The 23,191-nt window shown below is 41.0% G+C and overlaps 1 protein-coding gene across 3 annotated transcripts in view; it reads left to right on the forward strand.

Annotated features, from left to right (window-relative positions):
* Positions 1–23,191, forward strand: part of SERINC5 (serine incorporator 5) — a 43,812-nt gene that overhangs the window by 14,248 nt on the left and 6,373 nt on the right. For 2 of the 3 annotated variants that reach the window (XM_048931205.1, XM_048931206.1), the window contains exons 2-11: positions 193–360; positions 8,901–9,079; positions 9,347–9,429; positions 11,837–11,930; positions 13,103–13,314; positions 14,105–14,200; positions 18,334–18,460; positions 20,003–20,069; positions 22,159–22,198; positions 22,857–23,004. In XM_048931205.1, coding sequence (XP_048787162.1) covers positions 193–360; positions 8,901–9,079; positions 9,347–9,429; positions 11,837–11,930; positions 13,103–13,314; positions 14,105–14,200; positions 18,334–18,460; positions 20,003–20,069; positions 22,159–22,198; positions 22,857–23,004 — 1,214 coding nt within the window. Of the gene's footprint in view, positions 1–192; positions 361–7,450; positions 7,658–8,900; positions 9,080–9,346; positions 9,430–11,836; positions 11,931–13,102; positions 13,315–14,104; positions 14,201–18,333; positions 18,461–20,002; positions 20,070–22,158; positions 22,199–22,856; positions 23,005–23,191 lie in introns of those variants that run through there. The other variant, XM_048931207.1, reaches the window with a different exon arrangement.

The following is a 23,191-nucleotide window of genomic DNA, read 5'->3' on the forward strand; positions in this document are numbered from 1 at the left end:
AACTGGTGTGTTTGGGCCCAAGGATTTGACATAGAGGACAAGCTACTTCTACTTAAATACTGATGTGCTAAAAGGAGATGACTAAAGAAATTCTGGAGTTTGTAGGAAGTCTCCCAGTTTTGCCATGTGACTGTTGCAGTAGAAACATACTGGTGATAATGGAATGACTTGGATTTTTGTCTTCCTTTCCAGTTGGCCTGCTGCTGTGGTACTGCTGCTTGTTCCTTGTGCTGCAAATGCTGCCCCAAGATAAAGCAGTCAACAAGCACCCGCTTCATGTATGCTCTTTACTTCATCCTGGTGACTATTATCTGCTGTGTCATGATGTCGACGACAGTAGCTAATGAAATGAAAACACACGTAAGTAAGATATGCACTACTGCTTCTGAGGGGAAATGGAGCTCCATCTTTCTATTTTCTCCTCCTGTATGAAAGAACACTTCCTTTTCGGAAAAGGCAGACCATTCTTTCTACCCACCCATTTCCAAGCCCAGACCAATACACTCTGAGTGTATTTCACAACAGCAAGAGTCAGGGATCGTGGAAGTAGTGGCCTGCCTTCTCTTTTGTTGTAGGGAAACCCACTACTATAAACTCATCCCAAGTTTGCTGTGTAGGTAGTTTCAACACATCTTGTAGTAGAATAAATTGCTTTAGTCTGATGTTGAGTTTCTTTGGTGGCTTGCTAAGTAGTAGAAGAAGCAGCTAGAAAGCAGCACTTCGAGAATTGTGTTTATAATACTAATTCTGTGTCCTTTGTGTTATGTGACACACTACTACTACAAAGCACAATGCTGCAAATCCTGTGTAGTGCATTTTCTTCCACATGTGTTGACTCATCATGTTCACATGGCCTCTAACTACAGCAGACATTGTTCAGTTCTAATTGTCTTTTTAATTAAAAAGCTTCAAAAGCATAAAAGGAGCTATGGCTAAAACTAGATTATAAAATATTTGAATCCTAATATATAACTTTCCTGAGATCAGATGCCAAACCTGTTGTATTTCATCTTTGGTTTCATTTCTTAAGCCACTTAATTTGCTCTTAGTAGCATAAATTCTTTCTCTCACTCTACAAGCTACAAGAAAATAAGTCTGTTTTTAAGTAGAGAAAAACAATGGCCGGACCATTTACATTTTAAAAATTAAGCAATGTGGGACTGAAACTTTCCTGCCCTGAGCTTCAGGCCTGCTTTGAGGCTGTCACTGTACTCACCCTGAAGATTCAGAATACTTCAGTTGCTCTCAGCATCTAGTTCTCTATATTCCTTCCCAAAGAGAGAGTCCCAGAGGGAGCATGGTGATGGTCATTTCCTTGTTTTACTGACTGTTGTCTGAGTTGGTGCCCTACTTAACTTCTGTCCCTGGCTTTTAGTTAGCGTGAAAACCATCCCTCTGAGGCAGCCTGGGCCAGAAGCTGGTGGTAACATTCTCTAACTGAAAGAAAGGTGAAACAACAGGATTACATACGGCTATCTTGAGGGTTTGGTGCCAGCGATCTTTACCCCATTATGCCCTTTTTGTACATTTTGTCCTAACTTTCTTTAGTATTGCTTTGCTTGGATTATCACAATGCTGCCTTCTTACCTGTGGTCACCAGAACTTGCAGTCAGATCTGTAAGAGTGCCTACTACAGACACTGAGATGTGACTGTGAGCTGCACCTCAAAAGCTTTTTAACATGATGCTGAAGTTTCTTGCCAGGACTTACTTTGACTTAGTGGAAGCTTAGATTGGCAATAAAGTGAATAATCCAAGGAACTGAAGCATATGGAAGACAAATTATATGCTAATAGGTATCCAAATTTCATAAATTCACTTTTCCATGAGTAGTGTGGTTTTGATGCTGTTTGTATTCCTAATAAAAAACCTGTCTCCCTGTCCAACAGAAAAGTGATTCAAGCAGGCTTCAACAGTGAAAAAAAGCGTGCTTTTCAGTCTTGCCAAATTCCTTTTCCAGTTTGTAGTCTTTAAAGCTCAGTGTAGGAAGAAATGGCATGAAAAGTAGCTGTTAGTGTGAAGTAGAAAGATAATTACCATCTTAATTTAGAGCACTTGATGACTTTGAATAGGAAATTGACCATCTGAAAGTAGTCTTTCTCCTCTCTAATTTAATAATTCTGGGCTGTTCAGACTCTTGAAACTCATTCAAGCCTGTTCTAGTAAAGTGCACCTTCAAAATATTTGTCCAGACAAACTGGTCTTGGCTTCCCAAAGATGAACTGTGTTTTGAAAGCACAGGGTACTTACTGATTCCTTTGCTTTTGGCTGGATCACAGAGTATTCTTAAATCCTGAAGCCAGTCTGTAAGCAAATACTTTGCAGAATGCTTTTAGGACCTTGCGCTCTTTTTCATGAAAGGGACATCATTTCATTTCATTTTAACTAGATTTGTTTATTTTTCTCTGTTAAAAAATATTTAAAATTTCAGTGCAGTCCTTTATGAAGCCATCACATTGCCAGGAAACCATGAGTCTGCTTTACCAATTTAGAAATCAAATAATCACACTGATGTTACATGAAAGGAATCTCACCTTCATCGGTTTAGATATCTAATAGTTGCACTGATGTTATGAGAAAGGAATCTCAGCTTGTTAGTGAAGAAATTTTGATTGTTTTGTTGGTTGGTTACAAATTCCCAAGCCGGAAATAGATCTCAAAGTATTGTAGCCTGGTAGCCTTTGTATCTTTGAAGTTATTTTGAGAGGAAACAACAGCAGTGTACATCTTTTATGGACACCATAAAAAGACTTTTTAAAATGTTTGTTTTAAAATAATTCATTTGCCTCCAATGTCATGCCTTCAGTCTATCAATGTATGTTTCAGACAGGATTTTTAGTTCCTGAGTTGTCAAACTGCAGGTGCCAGCCCAGAGTTGGGAACCTGCTCGAGTAGAGTATACATGATTTCTTTTTGGTATGTTTTTCTCTGTTCTTTTCATCCTTCCTTCTTATCTGATCCGTTCCTGTGCCCATGAGACACAAAGGGAGAGAGACTGGAAGAGTTAAATTCTGAAAAATGTGCAGAGAAACCATGGCATTTATCTTTGATCTCTGGGGAGGAAGCAAGAAGCAATGGTGAGGGAGTGGATAGGGAGTGGAACAAATAGGGAGGGAGTGGTTTGCTGTGGAGAATAGTTTCAACTGTAGCAAGTAGGATAGATTTCAAAGGAGCAAGGTTGTGTGTATCAAGGTGAAAGGTGGGATACAGCATCAAGATGTGAAAACTTTAACAATGTGGACAGGAACAGGACAGGAACGCCTGGTGACAATAAAGTTATACAAGTTGGTTTTAAAATTTGACTTTGGTCCAAGAGGAAGCAAAGCAGGACTCAACTTGAAGAAAGGCTTCTGTGATCCGTGTATATATTTTTCCAGTTATTCTGGTGAGAACCAGCTATAGCTTTATACTGGCAAACGTTCTGTTGAAGCATGGCCTTGCATTTCACAGGCTTTGAAATGATGGTTGATGCAAAAGAAGGGAGATAATATTTGGTTTGTCAAAAAACTGTTAATTTTTAAAAAAATTTATGTATTTCTTTATGTCAAAGCAGTTTCAAAACTACTGGTTTCATCCTGAAAGTACCCATGTCCTTCTTAAATAATTAAACAAGAGTCAGAAGGAGGATTTCAGGAAAACAAATGTTCGTGAAAACCAATTCATTATTGCCAAAGCATTTCAGTTCTGGATGGTTATATGTTCTGGTAGAGCATATTTTCAGGCTCATTTCCCCAGGCATAACTGCATTACAGTTTATTAAAATGTAAATTTGCGACCAAACCCAAGTTTTTAAATTAAGCTGCCGTTGCCTATTTCTGACAAGTATTAAGCTGGCAAGCTTATGCATGTTTTGGTCACACTGTTTGTTTTTTTTCACTCCAAATATCACCTGTTCAAGACAAGGGATTTTACCTGTGTTTTTTCCTTTAGTTTCACCACTAACAAAGATTTTCTTGTATACTTTCTCCATTTTCATATCAAATTTCATCTGCCACATTCTCCCTCTATTGGATGGGGGCATGTACTGCAGGTTTCTTTGGCTCTTAAGGCCCTTTGTTCTCACGTGTCCAAGGGTTCCCAACATTCTCACACTCATGGTGTTGGGCACAAATATGTTCAGGCTTGGAGGTGGCCCAAATGCAGCCGACTTGAGCCTGGGCAAAGCACAGCTACACCAGCTTGCTGCCGCATCACAGTTAGTTAAGATGCCAGCAGCTTGACCTGATAGGAAAGCAAATTCAGGGCAGTCTGAACTTGTTCTTCAGATGTTTCTGCTCCAAGTAGTCTAATCTTTTTCTCATAATTATTGCCATTGTCTCAAAGGGTTTCAATTCACTTAAAAAAATTACCAATTTAATGATGTCTTTGCACATCGCAGAATCACAGAATGACCAGGGTTGAAAAGGACCTCAAGGATCACACAGAATCACAGAATCACAGAATTGTAGGGGTTGGAAGGGACCTCCAGAGATCATTGAGTCCAACCCCCCACATGCAGGGCCACCAACCTCCCCTTTTAATCCTAGACCAGGCTGCCCAGGGCCCCATCCAACCTGGCCTTGAACACCTCTTGGGACGGGGCATCCACAGCCTCTCTGGGCAGCCTGTTCCAGCATCTCACCACTCTCTCTGTAAAGAACTTCCCCTGACATCCAACCTAAATCTTCCCTCCCTCAACTTGAAACCATTTCCCCTTGTTCAGCTGTTATCAACCCTTTGAAAGGGTTGATTCCCCTCCTCTTGGTAGGTTCCCTTTAGGTATTGAAAAGCTGCAATGAGGTCACCCCTCAGCCTTCTTTTCTCCAGGCTGGACAAGCCCAGCTCCCTCAGCCTGTCTTCATAGGGGAGATGCTCCAGTCCCCTGATCATCTTTGTGGCTCTCCTCTGGACCCTCTCCAACAGCTCCCTGTCTTTCTTGTACTGGGGGCTCCAGACCATCACACAGTACTGCAGATTAGGCCTCACAAGAGCAGAGTAGAGGGGGACAATCACCTCCCTGTCGCTTTTGGCCACCCCTCTGCTGATGGAGCTCAGGATACCATTTGCTTTCCGAGCTCTTGCTCTTCATCCATCAAGATGATCAACCCCAGGTCCTTCTCCACAGGGCTGCTCTCAAGAACTGTTCCTTCCAGTCTGTATGGATGCCTGGGATTCCTTCGGCCCAAGTGTAAAACCTTGCACTTTGCCATGTTGAACCTCATCAGGTTCGCCCAGGCCCACCTTTCTAGCCTGTTGAGGTCCCTCTGCATGGCATCCCTTCCTTCCACCATGTCAACTGCACCACTCAGCTTGGTGTCATCAGCAAAGTTGCTGAGGGTGCACTCAATTCCATCGTTGATGTCATTGATAAAGATGTTGAAGAGCACAAGTCCCAAGACAGACCCCTGGAGGACGCTGCTCGTTACCAGCCTCCATCTGGACATAGAGCCATTGATGACCACCCTCTGTCTGTGGCTTTTTAACCAGTTTCTTATCTCTTGGGTGGTCCACCCACCAAATCCACATCCCTCCAATTTGGAGATAAGGATGTGGTGGGGGACCATGTTAAAGGCTTTGCTCAAGTCCAGGTAAATGATACTGGTCACCTTCCCCTTGTCCACCAATTGCCATCACTCCATCATAGAAGCCACCAGATTGGTTAAGCATGGCCTTCCCCTGGTGAAGCTGTGCCGATTCCTCATGTGATCAAGCATGTAATCCAGGAGGATCTGTTCCATAGTCTTCCAAGGCACAGAGGTGAGACTCACCAGCCTGCAGTTCCCTGAGTTCTTCTTGCTCCCTTTCTTGTAAATGGGAATGACGTGACCCTTCCTCCAGTCATCCAGGACCTCACCTGACAGCCACGAATTTTCAAAAATGATGGAGAGCGGCTCAGCAACAACCTCAGCCAGCTCCTTCAGAACCCAGATGGGCATGCCATCCAGCCCCATAGCCTTGTACACATTCAGTCTTATGAGGTGGTCTCGGACTTGCTCTGTCCTCATAGTGGGGGGGAATTTTCCACCCCTGTCCCCACCTAGAGGTTTAGGTTTGCAGGGCTCAGGGACGTGAGAAATACTGGAATCCTGGCTGCCAGTGAAGACCGAGGCAAAGAGCTCATTCAGTACCTCAGCCTTCTCTTCAAAGCAACACATGCAGCTATACGTGCGGTTATCCAAGAAGAGACTGAGTTTTTGCAATGTCCCCTACTCAGAGGCCAGGGAATTAGCTTATGGTACTTGTAAAAGGAGGAAGGTAGGTACTTCATCAAGCTTGGCTAAGTAATCCGTGACTCCAATAGCCAGCAAAACTATCCAGCGAAAGGAAAACATAATAAAAAACTTGGGTTGGACAAGCTGCTTGCAGCTGAGTGTATTTCAGAGATAAAATTTCAAAACAAAAATTGTCTTTTTAAGCCTTCAGTGATTAAGAACACCTGTAAGGCTTTATAAGTTGTTCACAGCAGTAGTTCATCTTGTTGTGAAAAGATGCCCTTTTCATTACATCAACCCTTTTGTCCCCAGCAGTGTACTCATGTTCGTTATCTGCAAGGATCCCCAAGTGTTTGGTTTTGTTCTTGATTTGTTACTTCAGGATCACTGGTCTCTGAAAAAGATGTTTAGTTGCACAGGGGTGTTCCTGGCCATCATTTATCAGTATATAATGTTGTGCATCCTACATAGTGTTGAGGTCTTTGTTGCTCGTGTAGGCGCAAAGTAAGCTGTTGTTCTTGTGAATCCATCCATTTTCTCTCAGCCTGATCTGTAAGTAAATTACTGCAAGAAACAGAAAAAAACATAGAGGGTCAAGAATTCCATCAAGACGTCAGTAGAATTCCACACAATAAAAAGCTATTTATAGCTACCTAGAGATCTGTTTTTAACTGACTAGCTAATTAGTCAAGTGTCTTGGTGTTTTTCTTGTTTTAAAACCCAGAATGCTATTTGGTACCAAGTCTAGATCTAACAGAAACTCTGTATAAACAGTATGATCATCTATATAAAAAGAAACCTTTGATTTTTCTCAGAAATAATGTTCAGTACCATGCTGATGGATGGCACTTACAAGCAAAGGATTGTGAGGTTAGCCATCAACCCACTTGCTTTCCTTGTTGTTGCTGTGGCCCCTGGCTTGCCCTGGCAATGATGTGGTATTGATAGGTCTCATAATTATTCCATTCAGTCCATGTGCTCATTTGGAATGCTGGCACATTCAGCCAGTTTGTTGTTTCATTGCTTTTCAAGACTTAAGAAAAGGCACTGCTGATGCCCCACACATTTTCTTACTAGCCCTCTAAATTTTTGTATGTGAGTTGTGCCACAAATACTTGTTTACTGTGTAATTTCTCAAGCCCTGGCTACTTGTTTGAGTCGTTTCTGAAAGAGCTTCTCAGGGTGGCACAGCTTGAACTCATTTCTGTAATGCTGGGCAGCTGTGCCGAAACCTGCTTTTCATCTCCTTCTGATTGTAGCCCACCTAGGATTAGCTCAGTGTCGTGGTTTGGCTTTCCTGTGCTGCACTTAGCAATAATTTAACTATGTGTTGCCTTGAGCTACTGAAATACTTCCTTTGGGGAAATTGCTAAAAAGGGTGTTGACTGTTTTGGGTTACTGAATGCAACTGAAAGTTGTGCAGCATGCATTGTGGAAAGCATGCTTTCAAAGCCTTGCAGCTGGAAGGTGAGAGCTTATGTGTTAATCTTACATTTCCTGCATCTTGGATGGCTCTCTACCCAGCTTGGAACGCTGCCTGATCCCTTTCTGTTAAGTCCTGTTTGTACTTCCATGTCCTGTTTTTGTAGGCTTACTAGTCTGCTGAAAGAAGTAGACACGGGCATCTTCTTTCTTGGAAATGTTCAAGGATGGTGTTACCCACAATCTTTGCATGTCTTTCTCTCAGAAAATCATCCTGGCTTGATTCTTCCCACATCTGATTCCCATTTCATCTGCTTGATTTATTTGTACAGTGTTTTGTCCTAGCAGGTGTTGTTTCCTGATTTTGTCAGTTACCCATGCAGATAGCAGTGATCAGCTCTGAAGGTTTTGAGGGGTTGCTTGATTTGTCTTGCTAGCCGTGGCTGAGCACTTTGTGCATACAGAGAGGCCCTTCTTCCTTTGAAATAGCTGGTGGTTTTCTAATTAAATGCTTCTACTTCTGCACAACTCCTTGGCTGTGAGAAGGCAGGGGTTGATCTCCACAAAGGCACCACACAGGAGTCAGTCCTGTCCACAAAGTCCTGCTTTCTGGGCACTCAGTCATGTCTACCTGGTGAAACCATGGCCAAAATGTGTGGCAGTTTACATTCCCCTTACAGCCAAGCACAAAGCCTCAAGAGCAAATATTTGACCAGTCAAGAAAAAAGTGGAATTTTCCTCCCTGTTAATTTAACATAAAATCAGGGTAACTGGCACAACTCCCTTTCAGAAACTGTAATGCAAGAGAGGGAACTTATTTCCATATTGCTTGGGTGTGCTGGCAGCGTGAGGCAGAGCTTCCTCCCCTGTTTGTGGCCCCTTTGGCTGGTGAAAATGCCAATGTGGCTTTGTGTAAGCTGGATTACTGAAACAGAGTCTGTTGTTGTAAAACATGGGAAGAAGAGAGAGCGTCCCACAGCGGGTGAATAAGTATTAAGGGACTGCAATGACTAAGACCAACATCTGAAGGAAAGTGAGGTGGGCTTGTACACCAAACCCATCTGGAAGTAGATGACAGTTGAGGTCCTGGAAAGCTCTAAATTGTCTTTTATACTGTCCTATATCCCTTGAACTGTCAAATCCAGGCTGAGGGGTATCAGCAAAAGGTATCAACGAATGCTGTCAGTCTTAAATGAAGAAGTGAAAAGTCAGTGGTGCACCAGCTTATGAAGGTGTAGTTGTGAGGTGCTCTATGTGCTAACAGCCTGTAATGTGTTTCATTTTCCAGTTTCCCTTCTATGAACAGATGTGCAAGGGCATTCAGGCGGGTGAGATGTGTGAGAAGTTGGTGGGATACTCTGCGGTGTACAAAGTCTGTTTTGGAATGGCCTGTTTCTTCTTTTTCTTCTGCTTGTTTACCATCAAAATTAACAACAGCAAAAGCTGCCGAGCGTATGTTCATAATGGGTGAGTATTTGTTTAATTTCCACTCTTTTTTTAGATTTGTGTTGCTTACTTTCCAATTGAGTGTAGTACGAGGCAAAAAGCAAGAGGAAAAAAAAGGTTGATTTCACTGCTTTTGTTGGGTGTAAAGCAGCCAAGGGCAAAGAACAGCAGCAAGTCAACAAAGGTGTTTTTTTGTTTTGCTGGGTTAGACATTTTTCATAATACTTGATCTGAAGACCTCTAATTCCTATTGTAACCAGATGATTTCTTTTGTTTTCTCTCATCCAGATTCTGGTTTTTAAAGCTTCTACTTCTGGCAGGAATGTGCTCAGGAGCGTTCTTCATTCCTGATCAGGACACTTTCCTCAATGGTACATCCTTCTCATTTTGTAATGCTGCTTTATTCTGTACTGCCTTGAGGGTGGTTGTAAATCCTGAAAGCCTGCTCAGTGTGAGCATGGCTGTATTTCTTCAAGTAAATACAGTGTAGTCCAGGAGAAAAAGAATATTTGAAACTGTATGGGGGTGACCACACACAGTAACCTCTCATTGTTGGTGCTAGCCACAAGGAGACCAAGTGGGCTAGTAAAATACTACTGTGGAGCTGTTGTGCAAATTCTTCAAGAAGCAGAGACTGCAATAATGAAGAAGAAATTGTTCACTTGAGAGCATAGAGTTCTGTATAAGTTAGTTTTGTGCAAATAGCTCTGTGTTGCACAGTGGCTGGAGACTATGATGTGTGATAAAGAAGTGCCATCAGGGACAGGGTGACCTTCCGCCTGCAGGCACTGGCTGCCTGGAAGCATGCAGTGCCATAAAATAATGTGGGATGTCACAAGCTTTCAGGCTGATTGTGTAGATGCTATTATAATAAGTAGATAATAATGTAAAACTAGGCTTCTTGCAGCCTGTACAAACATGCTGCTAGGAGTGCTGTGCCCAATGCATTTCTAGTTCTGGAAGACACCCTGGTGCAACTTGGGCCTGCTAGTACTGGTCAAGTGCTTCAGTACCACCTCTGTGGTGTACACCAGGGGCCTGGTGGGCTGGCAGCAGCAGTCCTGGTGATGACACCAAGGTGAGTTTGTGCTTTTTGGTATGCCAAGCGCATGTAGGCCCTTAAAGTGTTGAGTCTGGGCAGGTACTTCCACTGAAGCACACTGGATATTGTGTGCTTTCAGCTCCCCCAGTCTTTTAACTAGCCAGGGTGTTTATAATAGAGTGAAAGGAAAGAGTAATGCTGGGGGCAAAGTATACACTGGACAGACATACTATGGGAATCTAAGGTAAATATCACTCAAGGTAAACCACAGGTAGGCTTATTTCAACTTCTTGTTCTTACTGGCTGTTTATGTCTGGTCCTAGTTCAGTCTGGTGCCTCGTAGGTGAAGGGATCCTTACCCATATTCCTTTTCTTCCCACAAAGTCACATGCTGGCTGTGTGAGATTGTCATTAGTTTATAATCACTGCTTGGTGTAGGTGATAAAATGTATTACACCCACAAGCGAGCAGGACACCCTGTCGTCTGTTGAATAATCTTTTCCATGGCAAAAAGTCATCAAGAAGTATTTGGGGAAGAAGTGAAGCAATTTTTTTTTGTGTTGATGGGAACTACAATGTAACTTAGTTTGGAAATACAGCATAACAAGCTCTCATCCCCACATTACTTTCTGGCTTTTCTTTGTAAGGCAGTGTCTTACATATCCTGTTCAACTATTCTTCAGGAAGCTCCTGAGGAAGTTCCCGAATCATAGATACACAAAGGATCTTAGCACTGTCTGGTTCTGTTTTCCCTCTTTTTTGTTGTTGTTGTTATTAGCTATCAAGAAACATAGAGCTTTTTTTTCTAAAAAATGTGGAATGTTCTTTGCATGTGTAGGATTTTAATTACGAATGAGGGGCACTATGTGCAAACACTACGTCTGTGGGAGTTGTAGCATTAAATCTGCACTGGCCTGCCGACCTTGTCTATGATAGCTCCATAAAGCATGCCCCAGTGTCCTGCCTGTGGCAGTAAGAGATTGTTACTGAGAGTCTTGCTATTTAGTTACTTGCTGCATTGGTGGTCTGCTTTTTCCTTCGGTACTTCTAAGTATGTTTTATTTTAATGTGGTGGTGTTTTTTTTTTTCTTTTTTTCCACACTTGTTTGTTTAATTTTCTTCTTGATTGTTTGGTATTGCTCATAGGAGATTTGTTGTCCAAAGTATTCAAGCAGTTACACACATACAGTATAGGGGGTCAGTGGTTAAGTAGTCAAATAACCTGTCTTAAAACTAGTTGATAAATAGCTAGTGTTCTTGCTCCTTTGGGAGTGGCTCAGGACAACATTTGTAAATAGATGAGCCATGCCTTCATTTTCCAGTGGTACTGGAATCAGGGGAAGTAGTTGCCCTTTTTAGCACTGTATTCTAGTACCTTGCAATTTTAGGGTTTAGGCTTCAGGAAAATGCTGTCAGGACTCCTCCACCCCTACCAGTCGCAAATAAAAGTTTCAGTATTTTCTGTCTGATTATAGTAACCTTGTGTGTGGAAAAAAATCTGGGCTAGGGAGTCTCAGTAACTGTCATAACAGGCTTCTTCTGAGTGTGTAATAGCTTGCAAGATGAGTTCAACAGGGAGCTTCTTGAGATAATCTTGAGCTGGCCTTTTGGCTAAAACCTCTCATTGAGATATTTAAACTGTGTATTGTCTTCACCTCATAGACAACAACTTCATCTTATCTTGGGGAAAAGGTGGCTACAATTCTGACCAATTTTCTGTTTCTCTGCCCTTGCAGCCTGGCGCTATGTAGGAGCAGCAGGAGGTTTCCTTTTCATTGCCATTCAACTCATCTTGCTTGTTGAGTTTGCACACAAATGGAATAAAAATTGGTATGTGTTGCACAAATAGTTTTTTATGTATAATGTAATATAGTACGCAATATATTATTATACTCTACTATATATATATAGATTACATAAAATGTAATATATACTATATAATATTATAATATATAATATTATGATGGACTCCTGAACAACATATCCCTTGGAATAAGGGAAATGAAGCATTTGAAAGTGGTATAAATGTTGACGTTTAGAACTGTGCATCTTCATCCAGTTTTGTCTTTTCCCAAAGGAAATGTTTCCTCCTTATTCTACTCTGTGCTGATATGTTCTTAACCTCAATCATTCTGCTTCCAATAAGTAGTAGCATATCGGGATACAAACACTTTGTTTTAAGCTGTTCAGTTCTCTGTGAAAATACACTTGCTAGAAAACAGTGCTGCAAGAGACTAAAACAGGATTTGCAAAGTGTAGCAGTGAAACTGTATGGAGTGGTACAAACTGGTAAATCCGGTTGTTTTTTTTTTTTTTTTGTATCAGCATAATGCACATTGCATGATTTATTTAGTTATTCATGTATTTTTGGTTGTGAGAACTGCTGCTTTCTCTAACTTCATTGTTTTCATCTGAACATGCAAGATTCCATTGTCAACCCACATATACTATGTTTTGGCATGACTTAATTTCAGTTTGATATTATGGTTCCAGTCTTTAGCCTCTGCTTATGGATTAAAATACTTAAGTTGTATTCCTGTGTATATACAGGAACTTTCACTGCCTCCTCTGTACTTTTCTGTATTCCATTTTTTCCACTACAACCCTTGCTGTCTTCTCTTGTCCTAGTTAGCATGTTGACTGCTAAGAAGGGTTTTAGCAAACCTTTCTTAGATATCTATTTTCATGGAGGAAGAGTTGAGATCTTACATGGCAGATATTTTTACAGCTAATTACAACAACTGATTTTCTGTGTAGCAGCATTTAGCATTAGCACCTTCTACAATAGATGTTCATTTCCACTGATAAAAAAGCACTAATGCTAAGGAAAATTTCCTTCAATTTCATGGATGGAACCTAGCAGAGGCTTCTGTTAGTGTGCTGATATACACACATTTCAGGAACATAAGCACTGTCTTTTGTGGTTGATGACATGAACTATTCAACTATTAGAACTTTATTTTTTGGGAGATGAAGTAAGGCATTTGTCTCTGTCTTCCCAGGACTGCAAGTGCAAATCACAAGCAGATGTGGAGTGGTTTGCTCGCCCTGGTCACGCTCATCTTGTACTCTGTTGCTGTGGCAGCCCTGGTCCTCATGGCTCTTTTCTACACGCGTTCAGAGGGCTGCTTGTCTAACAAGATCCTGATTGGTGTCAATGGTGGCCTGTGCCTCTTTGTGTCACTGGTAGCCATATCACCTTGCGTCCAGAATCGTGAGTGCTGACCTCCTGCTCCTTTCTAGCACTGCTGAAGTTGTACGCCTTGAGGCATGATAGTTCAGAGCTATTGCTGTTCTTATTCCTGTCTCCTTATAAACACTATGCTGTGCTGTTGTTGCTTACCAGTTCAGCTGCTAAAACTACAGAGATGTATGATGTTTTGGGTACACCATCAAGCACCTATAGTGTAAAGAATGCTCCTGTGCCAATGGCTGATAAGGTGTAGAGGAGTTTACATAGCACTTATAACATTAGCAGTTGAGGCAATGGCAGTAATGCTCTTTCACCTCTATTTTAGCATTTGCTTTTGGCTGCTTGCAATTTACCATCTGTAAAGTTTGTGCCTGAAGTAGTTGACAGAAGTATTTCATTCTTCTCTGGTATGTTCAATGTATGCTGTTAATATCTTGCATTTATTGGACCTGGAAGTAGTAATTTAAGTGTCTCCAAAACAAGTTTTTGTGGGCAAATAAATCTATCGTGGCAGCCTGTAAATAGCATTTTGGAAAGTTGGTGCTTTTGGCAAGACCAAAGAGATGATTCATTTCTTATGTGGGAATCTTTAATGCCATTTTAAAACAGCCAGCAGAACTAAACAGCAAACTCTTTTCACTTGCTGGAGGAAACATATCTAAACTTATAAACTGCTTTAAATAAAAAATAAGTGATATTCCCCTCTTTTGAAAGACAGTAATGTGCTTGCTATTTTTTAAGGGATGTGAATTTATTTTTCAGATTGTTAGAATATCTACAAAAATGATCTTTTATTCTCTTTCTTCTAAAGGCCAGCCCCATTCTGGTTTGCTGCAGTCAGGAGTAATCAGCTGCTATGTCATGTACCTCACTTTCTCAGCACTATCCAGCAAGCCCCCAGAAACCAGTAAGTGCTTCATGTAAATCCCTTCAGACAAACCACGTGTTAAAATCAAGGAGGCCTTTAGGAAGGCTTAGCACTGAGGAACGTAGGAGTGCTGGTTTTTATCTGCTCTGCCCTGTACAAAAGAAACTGTAGATAATACATTTGGGCAGCGTTTGAGAGACTGTAAATGCTCTCCCTGTATTGTCAATGCTTTGGTCCAGGGGAGTATAACTGAGAGTTTTTGGATTGCATCTGTTGCATGAGAGTCATTCTGGTTTGTTTTCTACTGATAAATTTCCCAGAGTCCTGGAGTCCATTGATGTGGCAAGTGCTTGTGCTCATATAATAGGATGTAACTAAATATGCAATATCTTTGGTGATGTGATAGGAAAAAAGTTGGGACAGAGGCTCTTAAGTACCTCTACATGAGGTCAGGTCATCAGCTCAACCCCAAAGTTTACTAGATCCACACCAGTTTATAGGTGCCTTGCACCCAAATGGCTTTGTTCCATTTTGCTGTGCTGGCGATCGGAGTGGATCCTTTGTTTCTCCTAGAATTATTACAGTAGACAGCCTTTGTTATCCAACTGAACAGAAACTTGAGTATTGTTCATCTTTGATTTTGAAAAGAAACATTCTGAGTAAAGACCTGGTGTTATGCCATAGTTGTTTGAAGTCATGCTGTTCTTCAGCTGAGTTCCTGTAGTCTACCATTCTAACCATGTCCCTTATGCTGCAAAAACACAGCAAGACTTTACAATGAATCAAGGAGACAGTATAGCCTTGCTTAAACAAGGCCTCATAGCTTGCACAAGCAGATAAATCTAAGAAGGAACACAGAAACCATAGGAACATGAGGTTCCAAGAAGATAAGTAGAGTTGCTGTTTGCAACTCAGTGAAGGATCCTCTGAAGTGATAAGGAGATGCTGTTTAGAGCAGGGTGAAGGGTCCAGTGAAGATAAGCAGAGTTGTTGTTTGCTCAACTCAGTGGGAAGGGTCCCGTGAAGATAAGGAGGCAGGGTTGCTGTTGTGACACAATGCAGCCTCCCTAAAAGTTACAAGTTCCCAGTGAGGAAGGTTTTGTGAGGATGACTAATAGCCTTCATCCAACGACCACCAGATGGGGCCCAGAGACCCTCCTCACATTTTAGGATGCATGCTCAGAAGAGTGGGACAACATGGTGAAAAGTTCTTCTAAATTCAGTGCATATGTAACCAATTTCTCTGAAATGTAATGAATATGTATACACTGTGCCTATAAATGTGTAGCTGCCTCTTTCCTTGCTGGGCATGTTTGGTGGATCCGTCATGCACCCAGCGCTGTATTAAAGGAATTCCTGCTTGACATAACTCATGGCATGTCAAATTACTGTTGCATTTCTCAGCATCACCATGCTCTTCTCAACCTGTTTCTTCTTCCCATTTAACAATTAGAATCACCTGTTTGGATGGGTAATATTCTTTTCATTTACACAAGACTTGTCTGGATTCAGATCATTAATGAAAAAAACCACAATTATTGCTCAGCGTTTAATAGTGAAAAGCTAAAGCAGTGATAGCTAGAAGCTCAGTGGCAGAAATGAGTTTTACAGCCACTTGCCCAGAGGGAAAATGAAAGAGAGGGGAAGAATCTCTCGCACCTGTGTAGACACAAGCACATAACACAAACATATTCCAGAGCTAAGAACAAAAACCAGACTATTTTGGTGGAAGATATATCTAATAATGTAAGCAATGTTTTTGAATGAGTATAGAAATTGGGTTAGATGTCATCTGAATTATTCATAAGATTTGACACTGCCCTAGAAAAGAAAGGGAAGAAAGTGATGTATGATATTAAATCATTAGTTTTGTGTTATCTCATGCTTGTGACAATCAGAGCTTTTAGCAGTTTAAGGAATGAGTGCTCTGATTCTTCTGGTACGCATTGCAAGTGTGGTTATTATGTTTGGCAGAGTTTGCATCAGGCATGCTCTTTCAGACTCCCTGAATCAGATGTTCCTCATTGTGTTCATCCCAGTCTTTGTCAAACTAACTCTCATAATGGCTTGTGCAGCTTTTGCAATGGCACATGCTGGAGCTGACACAGTAAGATGTCCTGTACCACGTCACTCAGATTTGCCATACGCTGATTTAGTGCTGACACATTCATTGAGCAGGGGCCTGCAATTCAGCCATAGTGCAAACCAGACCTGAAGAAAATGCACATCGCAAATACTTGTTTGCAACATACAGCATGGTTGCAGATGTCAGAAGTAAAAGACAAACAAAAGGAAATGTCCATTCAACTTCTGTTTATCACAGCCTTTGATTTTGGTGTCAAACTGAGCTAGAAGGCATGCCAAACAGTAATCTACCTTGTTGCTGCAACCGTGATGGATGCAGGTGGGGGATTCTGCACATCTCTTGCCAACATATTCCCTAAAGGTTGTCTTCCCTTCCTTGCTCCTGGTGTGCTTTTGTTCCTGTCATGTGCTGATAATGATCTTATGCAGCCCTACATGGAACCAGGTCAGGGAACTGACTTTTGAGTTTATTTTTAACCTGCATGTAGCCTTTGCTGCGTTTTGCCCTTTGGCCTTCCAAATAGTTCTGCTGCCGCACTGCAGAAGGAAAGGGGAGATGGGAACACAGTTTGCTTGGAAGGGCATTGGCACGAAATCTCTTGAGATAAGATGCAGCTGTGATCAGATGCTTTTAGGGTTATGCTGCAGACTGTTACTATGCTTTGACTCAAAGTAGGTGTTGAAAATATCCAAATAATTTATCAGGACAGTATCTCTGAGAAAGCAGATTTTATTTGCAGTTGCAATGGCAGGCCTCCTGCCAGCAGGAGAGCACACAGAAAACAGCGTTACATCTTTTATCCCCCATTGCCTGACGCTGATCTCTTTCTCCCCTGGTTCCTCATTGGCTGAGTACTGTAGGTTCACACTCTTTTGCGATGCTTCACTAATCTTACAAATACCAACTAGACACAAATCCTTGCCTCCCAAACACAAATATCTTAATCGGTTAAATGCCTTCTAACAATTGCTTTCTTAACAAACAGCTGGTGATAACTTTCAGATGCCTGCTTTACAACATAAACATAAACATAACCTCCTAATTGTTTAATTGCCCCCTGGCATTTGTGCCCTTTACCCTGGGTCATTGTTCTGGTCATCCCTGTCCTTGCATAGAGATAAGCTCAGAAGGAGGACAGAGGGGAATATCTTGATGCCTGCCTGTCACATTTCAGCGTTCTCATGGAGTGAGGCAGTCTGGCCTTGTGTAGAGGCCTTAGCTTCTCTGATGTTTGTTAAATCTTTTTTTTTTTTTTTTGCTGGGAGCTTCTTATCCTAACAGAACAACTCTACAGTACGTTTTCTAATCCCTAACACTATACCCACATTGTTTGGAACATTTAACAACTATTGCAGTTTTGCAAGAAAGAATTAATCACATAATTCAGTTATAATGTTTCTAAAACATGCTGTTAATACATATAGTGTTTCTATTTCTTAGATCAACTATTTCTAAGGATAAGTTACAGAATACAAATCCATTGTGTTCTACTTCTTCAAATCAATTGCCCTTTTTAATATATAATGCAGAAACAACATTCCATTCCCATGGTAGGTAGTTTATTTCATTTCAGGAACCTAAAAGTAGTATTTGCAAACATTACATCTCTTTTTCTCTACATATTTGAGACCAGACTGTGAGTTACTTTTTTCACCAAGTGTGAGTTTCGTAGTTATCCTCAGGGCACTCTTGCATATGCAAAAAATTATGATCTGAGATGCATACTATCTTGGTTTTGTATGGCTTCGTAGTCTTGGGTGAAGTGTTGGGAAACTTCCAGCTTCTTATTTCAGCAGTCTGTTGCCTTGTTTGTCAGCTTGAGTGAATAAGCTTTATTACCCTACTAAATTGCACTGTTTTGTTCTGGAACACTGATCTGTAAGGTTAGGTTTGCAGAATTTATTCAGTATTATTTTTCTGAAAGGTAGAAGGATGCAACTGAGTTGTATCTACTCATTATCAGAAGTTTAAAAAAAAAAAAAAAAAAAAAAAAAAAAGTTTCCTGAAAAACTATGTGCAGAAGAGTACTTTGAAGTGAAGTGAGCATTGATAACTGTGGTTTTCATGTTATTTTTGTTTTATGAAGTCCTGGATGAAAACAATCAGAACATCACGATATGTGTGCCTGAATTTAGCCAAGGACTACATGGAGATGAAAACCTGGTTACAGGCCTGGGTACTACCATTCTCTTTGGCTGCATTTTATATTCCTGGTAAGTCTTGGAGTTTACATGTGCTATAAATGCAGTGTTGTCTATCTAATGATGGCTTATAGCAGTCCTCAAGCAAAGTAATAGCAAGAAATAGAAATTTGATGGAAGGTTCCTGTTCCCTTAATTTCAAAAAAGCCCAGCAACTATTGAAACAACCATATTTCATTAAAATTGAATAGAACAATTTAAATCTGAAGGTGGAGGGAAAAAGTTTACGCTGTCCATGAAGGTGATCAGTCTCAAGGTGCTTTGATTCTGTATTTACTGTCCTGTAGGAATAAATCCATGCAGATGTGTCTGTCTAAGAAAGCTGTCTGGAATTTCTGTAATAACCTGGCAGACGCTATCACTGTTCTTCTGGTGTTTTTGGAGTAAATAAATAAACAAACACATGAGGGTTTAGGGCTTCTTTTGAACAACTTGTGAGCATAGGACTACTATCAGCATTTGTCAGCAGTGTCTTCTCTGAAATGTGTCCCTACCTGTAGTGTTGTGATGCTCACCTGGAATTATTGCAGCTTGCATCAATAAATTAAATCATAGACCAAGGGGGAAGGCAGTTGCTGATAATAAAGACATAATGTGTTACTGTTATGACTGTGAGTTGCCAGGAAACAGCACTGCCTGTCTGTTGTAAGCTTCTGAGCAGTTTCTGCTTCTGAGTCCAGAGTTTACGTACTGAAACCAATAATTCTAAAGTGAATACGAGAGGCATTCTGAAGAAGTAGCACAGCAAATCCTCCGTCATCAAATATGAATATTTGCCTATTTAATCCTGATATCAAACGTGTGTGTTTGTACTTTGGATCTAGTTTTCATGGAACAGCATTTTCCAGTGCATCAGGAGGGTGTTTAGGGAGTAACTTTCAGGTAGCCAACCTGCTGGGGAAATGCACCATGCATGATTTGGGAAGATGAGGGCTGCCAAGTAGAATTCAAAGGGAATTCTGACCTATTGCTTATGGCAGATGAATGCATGCGGAGCAGTTAGCACCCTTTTCTTTGTGGAAAGTTTGATTTATGATCCTGAGAGGGGAAGGCTGGCTGGATAAGAAATATTTCTTACAAAACTAGAAGAGATTTTCCCCAGACGATTACTGTCATGCAAGAAAATGATTTTTAGTGACTGGAATAGTGACAAGCAGTTGGTGATCTGCTCTGAAAGCTGACTGCTGCCAGTGACAGGTTTCTTTACTGGCAAAGCCTGTAGAGAAGCATTTTATGAACGCTGAGCCCAAGCAATGGCTGTGAAATTAATATAGAAACATTAGTTGAGCACAGCAAGGAAGATCTTGTCTAAAATGCAAATTGGAGTGCTGAGCTGTTTGCTGCTGTCTGCAGGTGATGAATTCACCCCCTTTCAGGAGTGACCTACTTTCAAGCTTGTGATTCATTCATAGTTGGCCTGTGGCCATCTGTAGGCTGGTTTATGCTTGTGCAGAATAAACTTTTCACATGCTTTGCACTTGTGTTTCCTGTGGTGAAAAATCACCCTTGTAGGCTTCTGCAGAGAGTTCTTACTCTGTCTTCTTTTGCTCTTAGTTTGACCTCAACAACACGTGCAAGTTCTGAGACATTGAGAGGAATATATGCAGCACCTGAAACTGAAGTGAGTTCCTGCTTCGTCTGCACAGATTTCATTGTGTGCTTTTCCTGCTGTTGTTTTCATGGCTAACTAACCTGTAATTCGGTAAAAAAAAAAAAAAAAAGAGTGCTTGTAGCACACATGCTGGTTGCCTCTGGATCTGTATGAATATATGTCTGCTCTGACCCTTCTGCAGCTGTTACAGGTCCCATGGCAGTGCCTTTAAGTAGTAAAAATGTAAAATGTAAAAATGTAAGTAGTAAAATGCTCTGGCATTTTAGCTGTTTGCATAGCATTGTGAAGACTTCCTGTAAATCTTCTGCTCCTCAGTTTTCTCCTTCTTTCTTCTCCTCCTTGTTTTCTCATTAAAAGATAAAGTCTGCTGGGCACTAAGAAACTGAAGACATTCCTGGACATTATTAATCCTGATTGCTTTTATTGTGCACATGAACTTTGATTAAATAATGAAAAACAGAGGTGCAAAGCTCAAAGGATGTATGAGAATCCAGAAATGCAGATGGTATTTGCAGCACCTGGATGTGAGAAAGCAAAATATGGTTAGCTTTAGGAGTGTGTCAGGTGCTAGAGAAGTTTCTCTTTACCTCTGAAAAAGCCATGACTTTGTAGCAGCACAGCATGGCTTTGGGGCTGACATGTGCTCTGCTGCAGGGGGAGCACAAGCTGCTGGATGCAGCCCATTAACTGGGAAGGCTCAGCTTTTGCACAGCAGCAGTTGCCAACATAGTTATTTCTGCACCATTTGGTTTTAAAGAGCAGTACAAGAACCACTGAACATAAATGTAAAGAAATGACTGGCAGAGAGCAACTAATTGCATTGATTGTTTTGTCTGTAATAGAGGTCCTTTGTCTTTCCAACCATGAATATAAACATAGCTTTACAGTTGCTAGTGGTATACAGGAAGTCTTTCAGTGTCCATGCTGAAGACAGCTGAGTGTTTGGAAGGGCTAGTTGTACGTGTGCCAGCGTTGCTATTAGCATCACTGTGTGTGTGCAAGGACTTAAGTTCTGACAAATGAAACTCATTAAAAGGTTTGAGGGAATGGAGGATTTTCTTCAGAATCTTAATACAGCCAAAGGGAAACTCAAGCTAAAGGCTTGGTGTAACAATGGAAAAAGCCCATTAATTTGTTGAGATACAGAATAAGAGTTTTCCTTAAACTCTTGACCAGTCCCTTAAGAATGAGCTTTTTGACTTCTCATGAATTTATGAACCCAATGAGTATATGTAATCACAGGTAGAGTGAAAGCTGTAATTTTTTTCCATTGGAAACTCTGAAGGCTTGATGCATTCCAGAAGTCACATGCTATCTTTATCAGACCACAACAAAATTAAATCCTAGAGAGGAACTTTATTAGAAAAAATAATGTAGGTGAATGCAGTAGACAGCACTGAGCTGTACTGTGGTCTTATGCAAAAAGTGCACCTAGTTCATTCATACTAGTGTATGTTCATTGTTCTCTCTGCACCACTTTTTCATTTACATGAACTCTTGACACAGGGAGTGTCTGACCCTTCAGTAGACAATTTCAGCTTTCCTTTTTCCATCAGTTAAAAAAAATTTCTTTTCAATGAAGCAACAACTTTCTCCTTGTACTCAGTCTAGATCCACTTCAGCAAAATTTTTTGAAGATAAGTACATTTGCATTTCTGTTATTCCCAGTGCCTGCAGCAGTTTTGCAAGTCCATTGTATCTTCATTTCAGTGAAGAATTTATTTGAATGACACTTAGATGTGAGTCTTAAGTGTCTTTCTGAATCCTTAATGTGCCACCACATTAGCTTTTCCACCATTTTGTCACAGTTTACGGTGTAATACTGTCAATAGCTGATCTTGAATTATATAGAAGAGATTGGTTCCTAAAGATTGATTTGTTTGCTCCCAGCTGTTTCCAAGTAGGTTTTTCCAAAGCTTAGAAGCTGCTCTTACAAACAATTTGGCAAATCTTAATTGCAGTTTCGTGCTGGTTGGAAAAACAAGCCATGTTTTTCTAAATTAGTGCTGGTAACTTGGACGTAGCAAGGCCTTCTTCGCCAGTTGTTCTGCTTCATTGCTTGCACAGGCTCACACCTTTGCTGTTGTTTATTCCACAGGTGGCTCGTTGCTGCTTTTGCTGCGTGCTTGATGAAGATGGTAATTACATTTTCACTGCAAAATTTACCCAGCCTAGTGGCTTTCAGATCAAAGAAAGAAAGTTAAAGGCACAAGCATAGAAAGTTTGTTGTATCCTTGGTTTGTATCATGTCAAAGTGAAACAACTGAAGTATTCAGCCTTAGACTAAGGAGGAAAGTAGCACATATATCAATACTGTCTTCAAACAACAGGCTAGTTAATAATTCCTTAACAAATGACTTGATAATGAAACGTACAGAAAGAACATGGGTGTGACTGACTGTGGGATTTTTTGGATTAGCAGCACCACAGAGACTCTGGTTCAGGAGGAGTTCAGGAAGGGTGTGCCCTGTTTGCAGAACATGAAGGGATATCAACCTGGACGTGCCAGGAGAATATCCTACAAGTAGACCCAGACACTAAACAAATAAGCCAGACACTCAAAAAAATGGCAAGCCAGTACCAATGTACCAGCAACCTGATACAGGGCAGCCTTTCAGTGACACTCCCATTCTTTTTTTTACTGACTGCTTAGGCCCATGCCCTGAGGGCAGGAAAATGCTCTGTCTCCTGGTTTGCAGAATAGCACTAGACATTTTGTTGTTTTTCATGAATCTAGCCACTATTTTCAGTTCTCATTAAATTTGCTGAAGTTTTCTTGCTTTTTGTCTCTTAAAGCTGATGCTGAGGAGCGTGTTGAAAAAAGGGGCGGCCAGACCGTGATTTATGATGAAAAGAAAAGCACAGTGTACAGCTATACCTTCTTCCACTTTGTTTTCTTCCTGGCTTCGCTCTACGTAATGATGACAGTAACTCATTGGTTCCAGTAAGTGCATTTCTTTTAGAGCCAAGAAACTGATACCTCTGTGCACTGAGAGGAGAGATCTGAGTGGCAGTGCCTGCTGCTAGTGCATCTCCTCTCATAAAGTAGGAGGCTGCAAGAGAGGGCTCACGTCTTTCCTGGGGTATTTTTGACTGAGCTCCTGCTCTGCAGATAACTGCTTTCCCCTGTG

Source organism: Lagopus muta, chromosome Z, assembly GCF_023343835.1.
Source record: "Lagopus muta isolate bLagMut1 chromosome Z, bLagMut1 primary, whole genome shotgun sequence".
NCBI lineage: Eukaryota > Metazoa > Chordata > Aves > Galliformes > Phasianidae > Lagopus > Lagopus muta.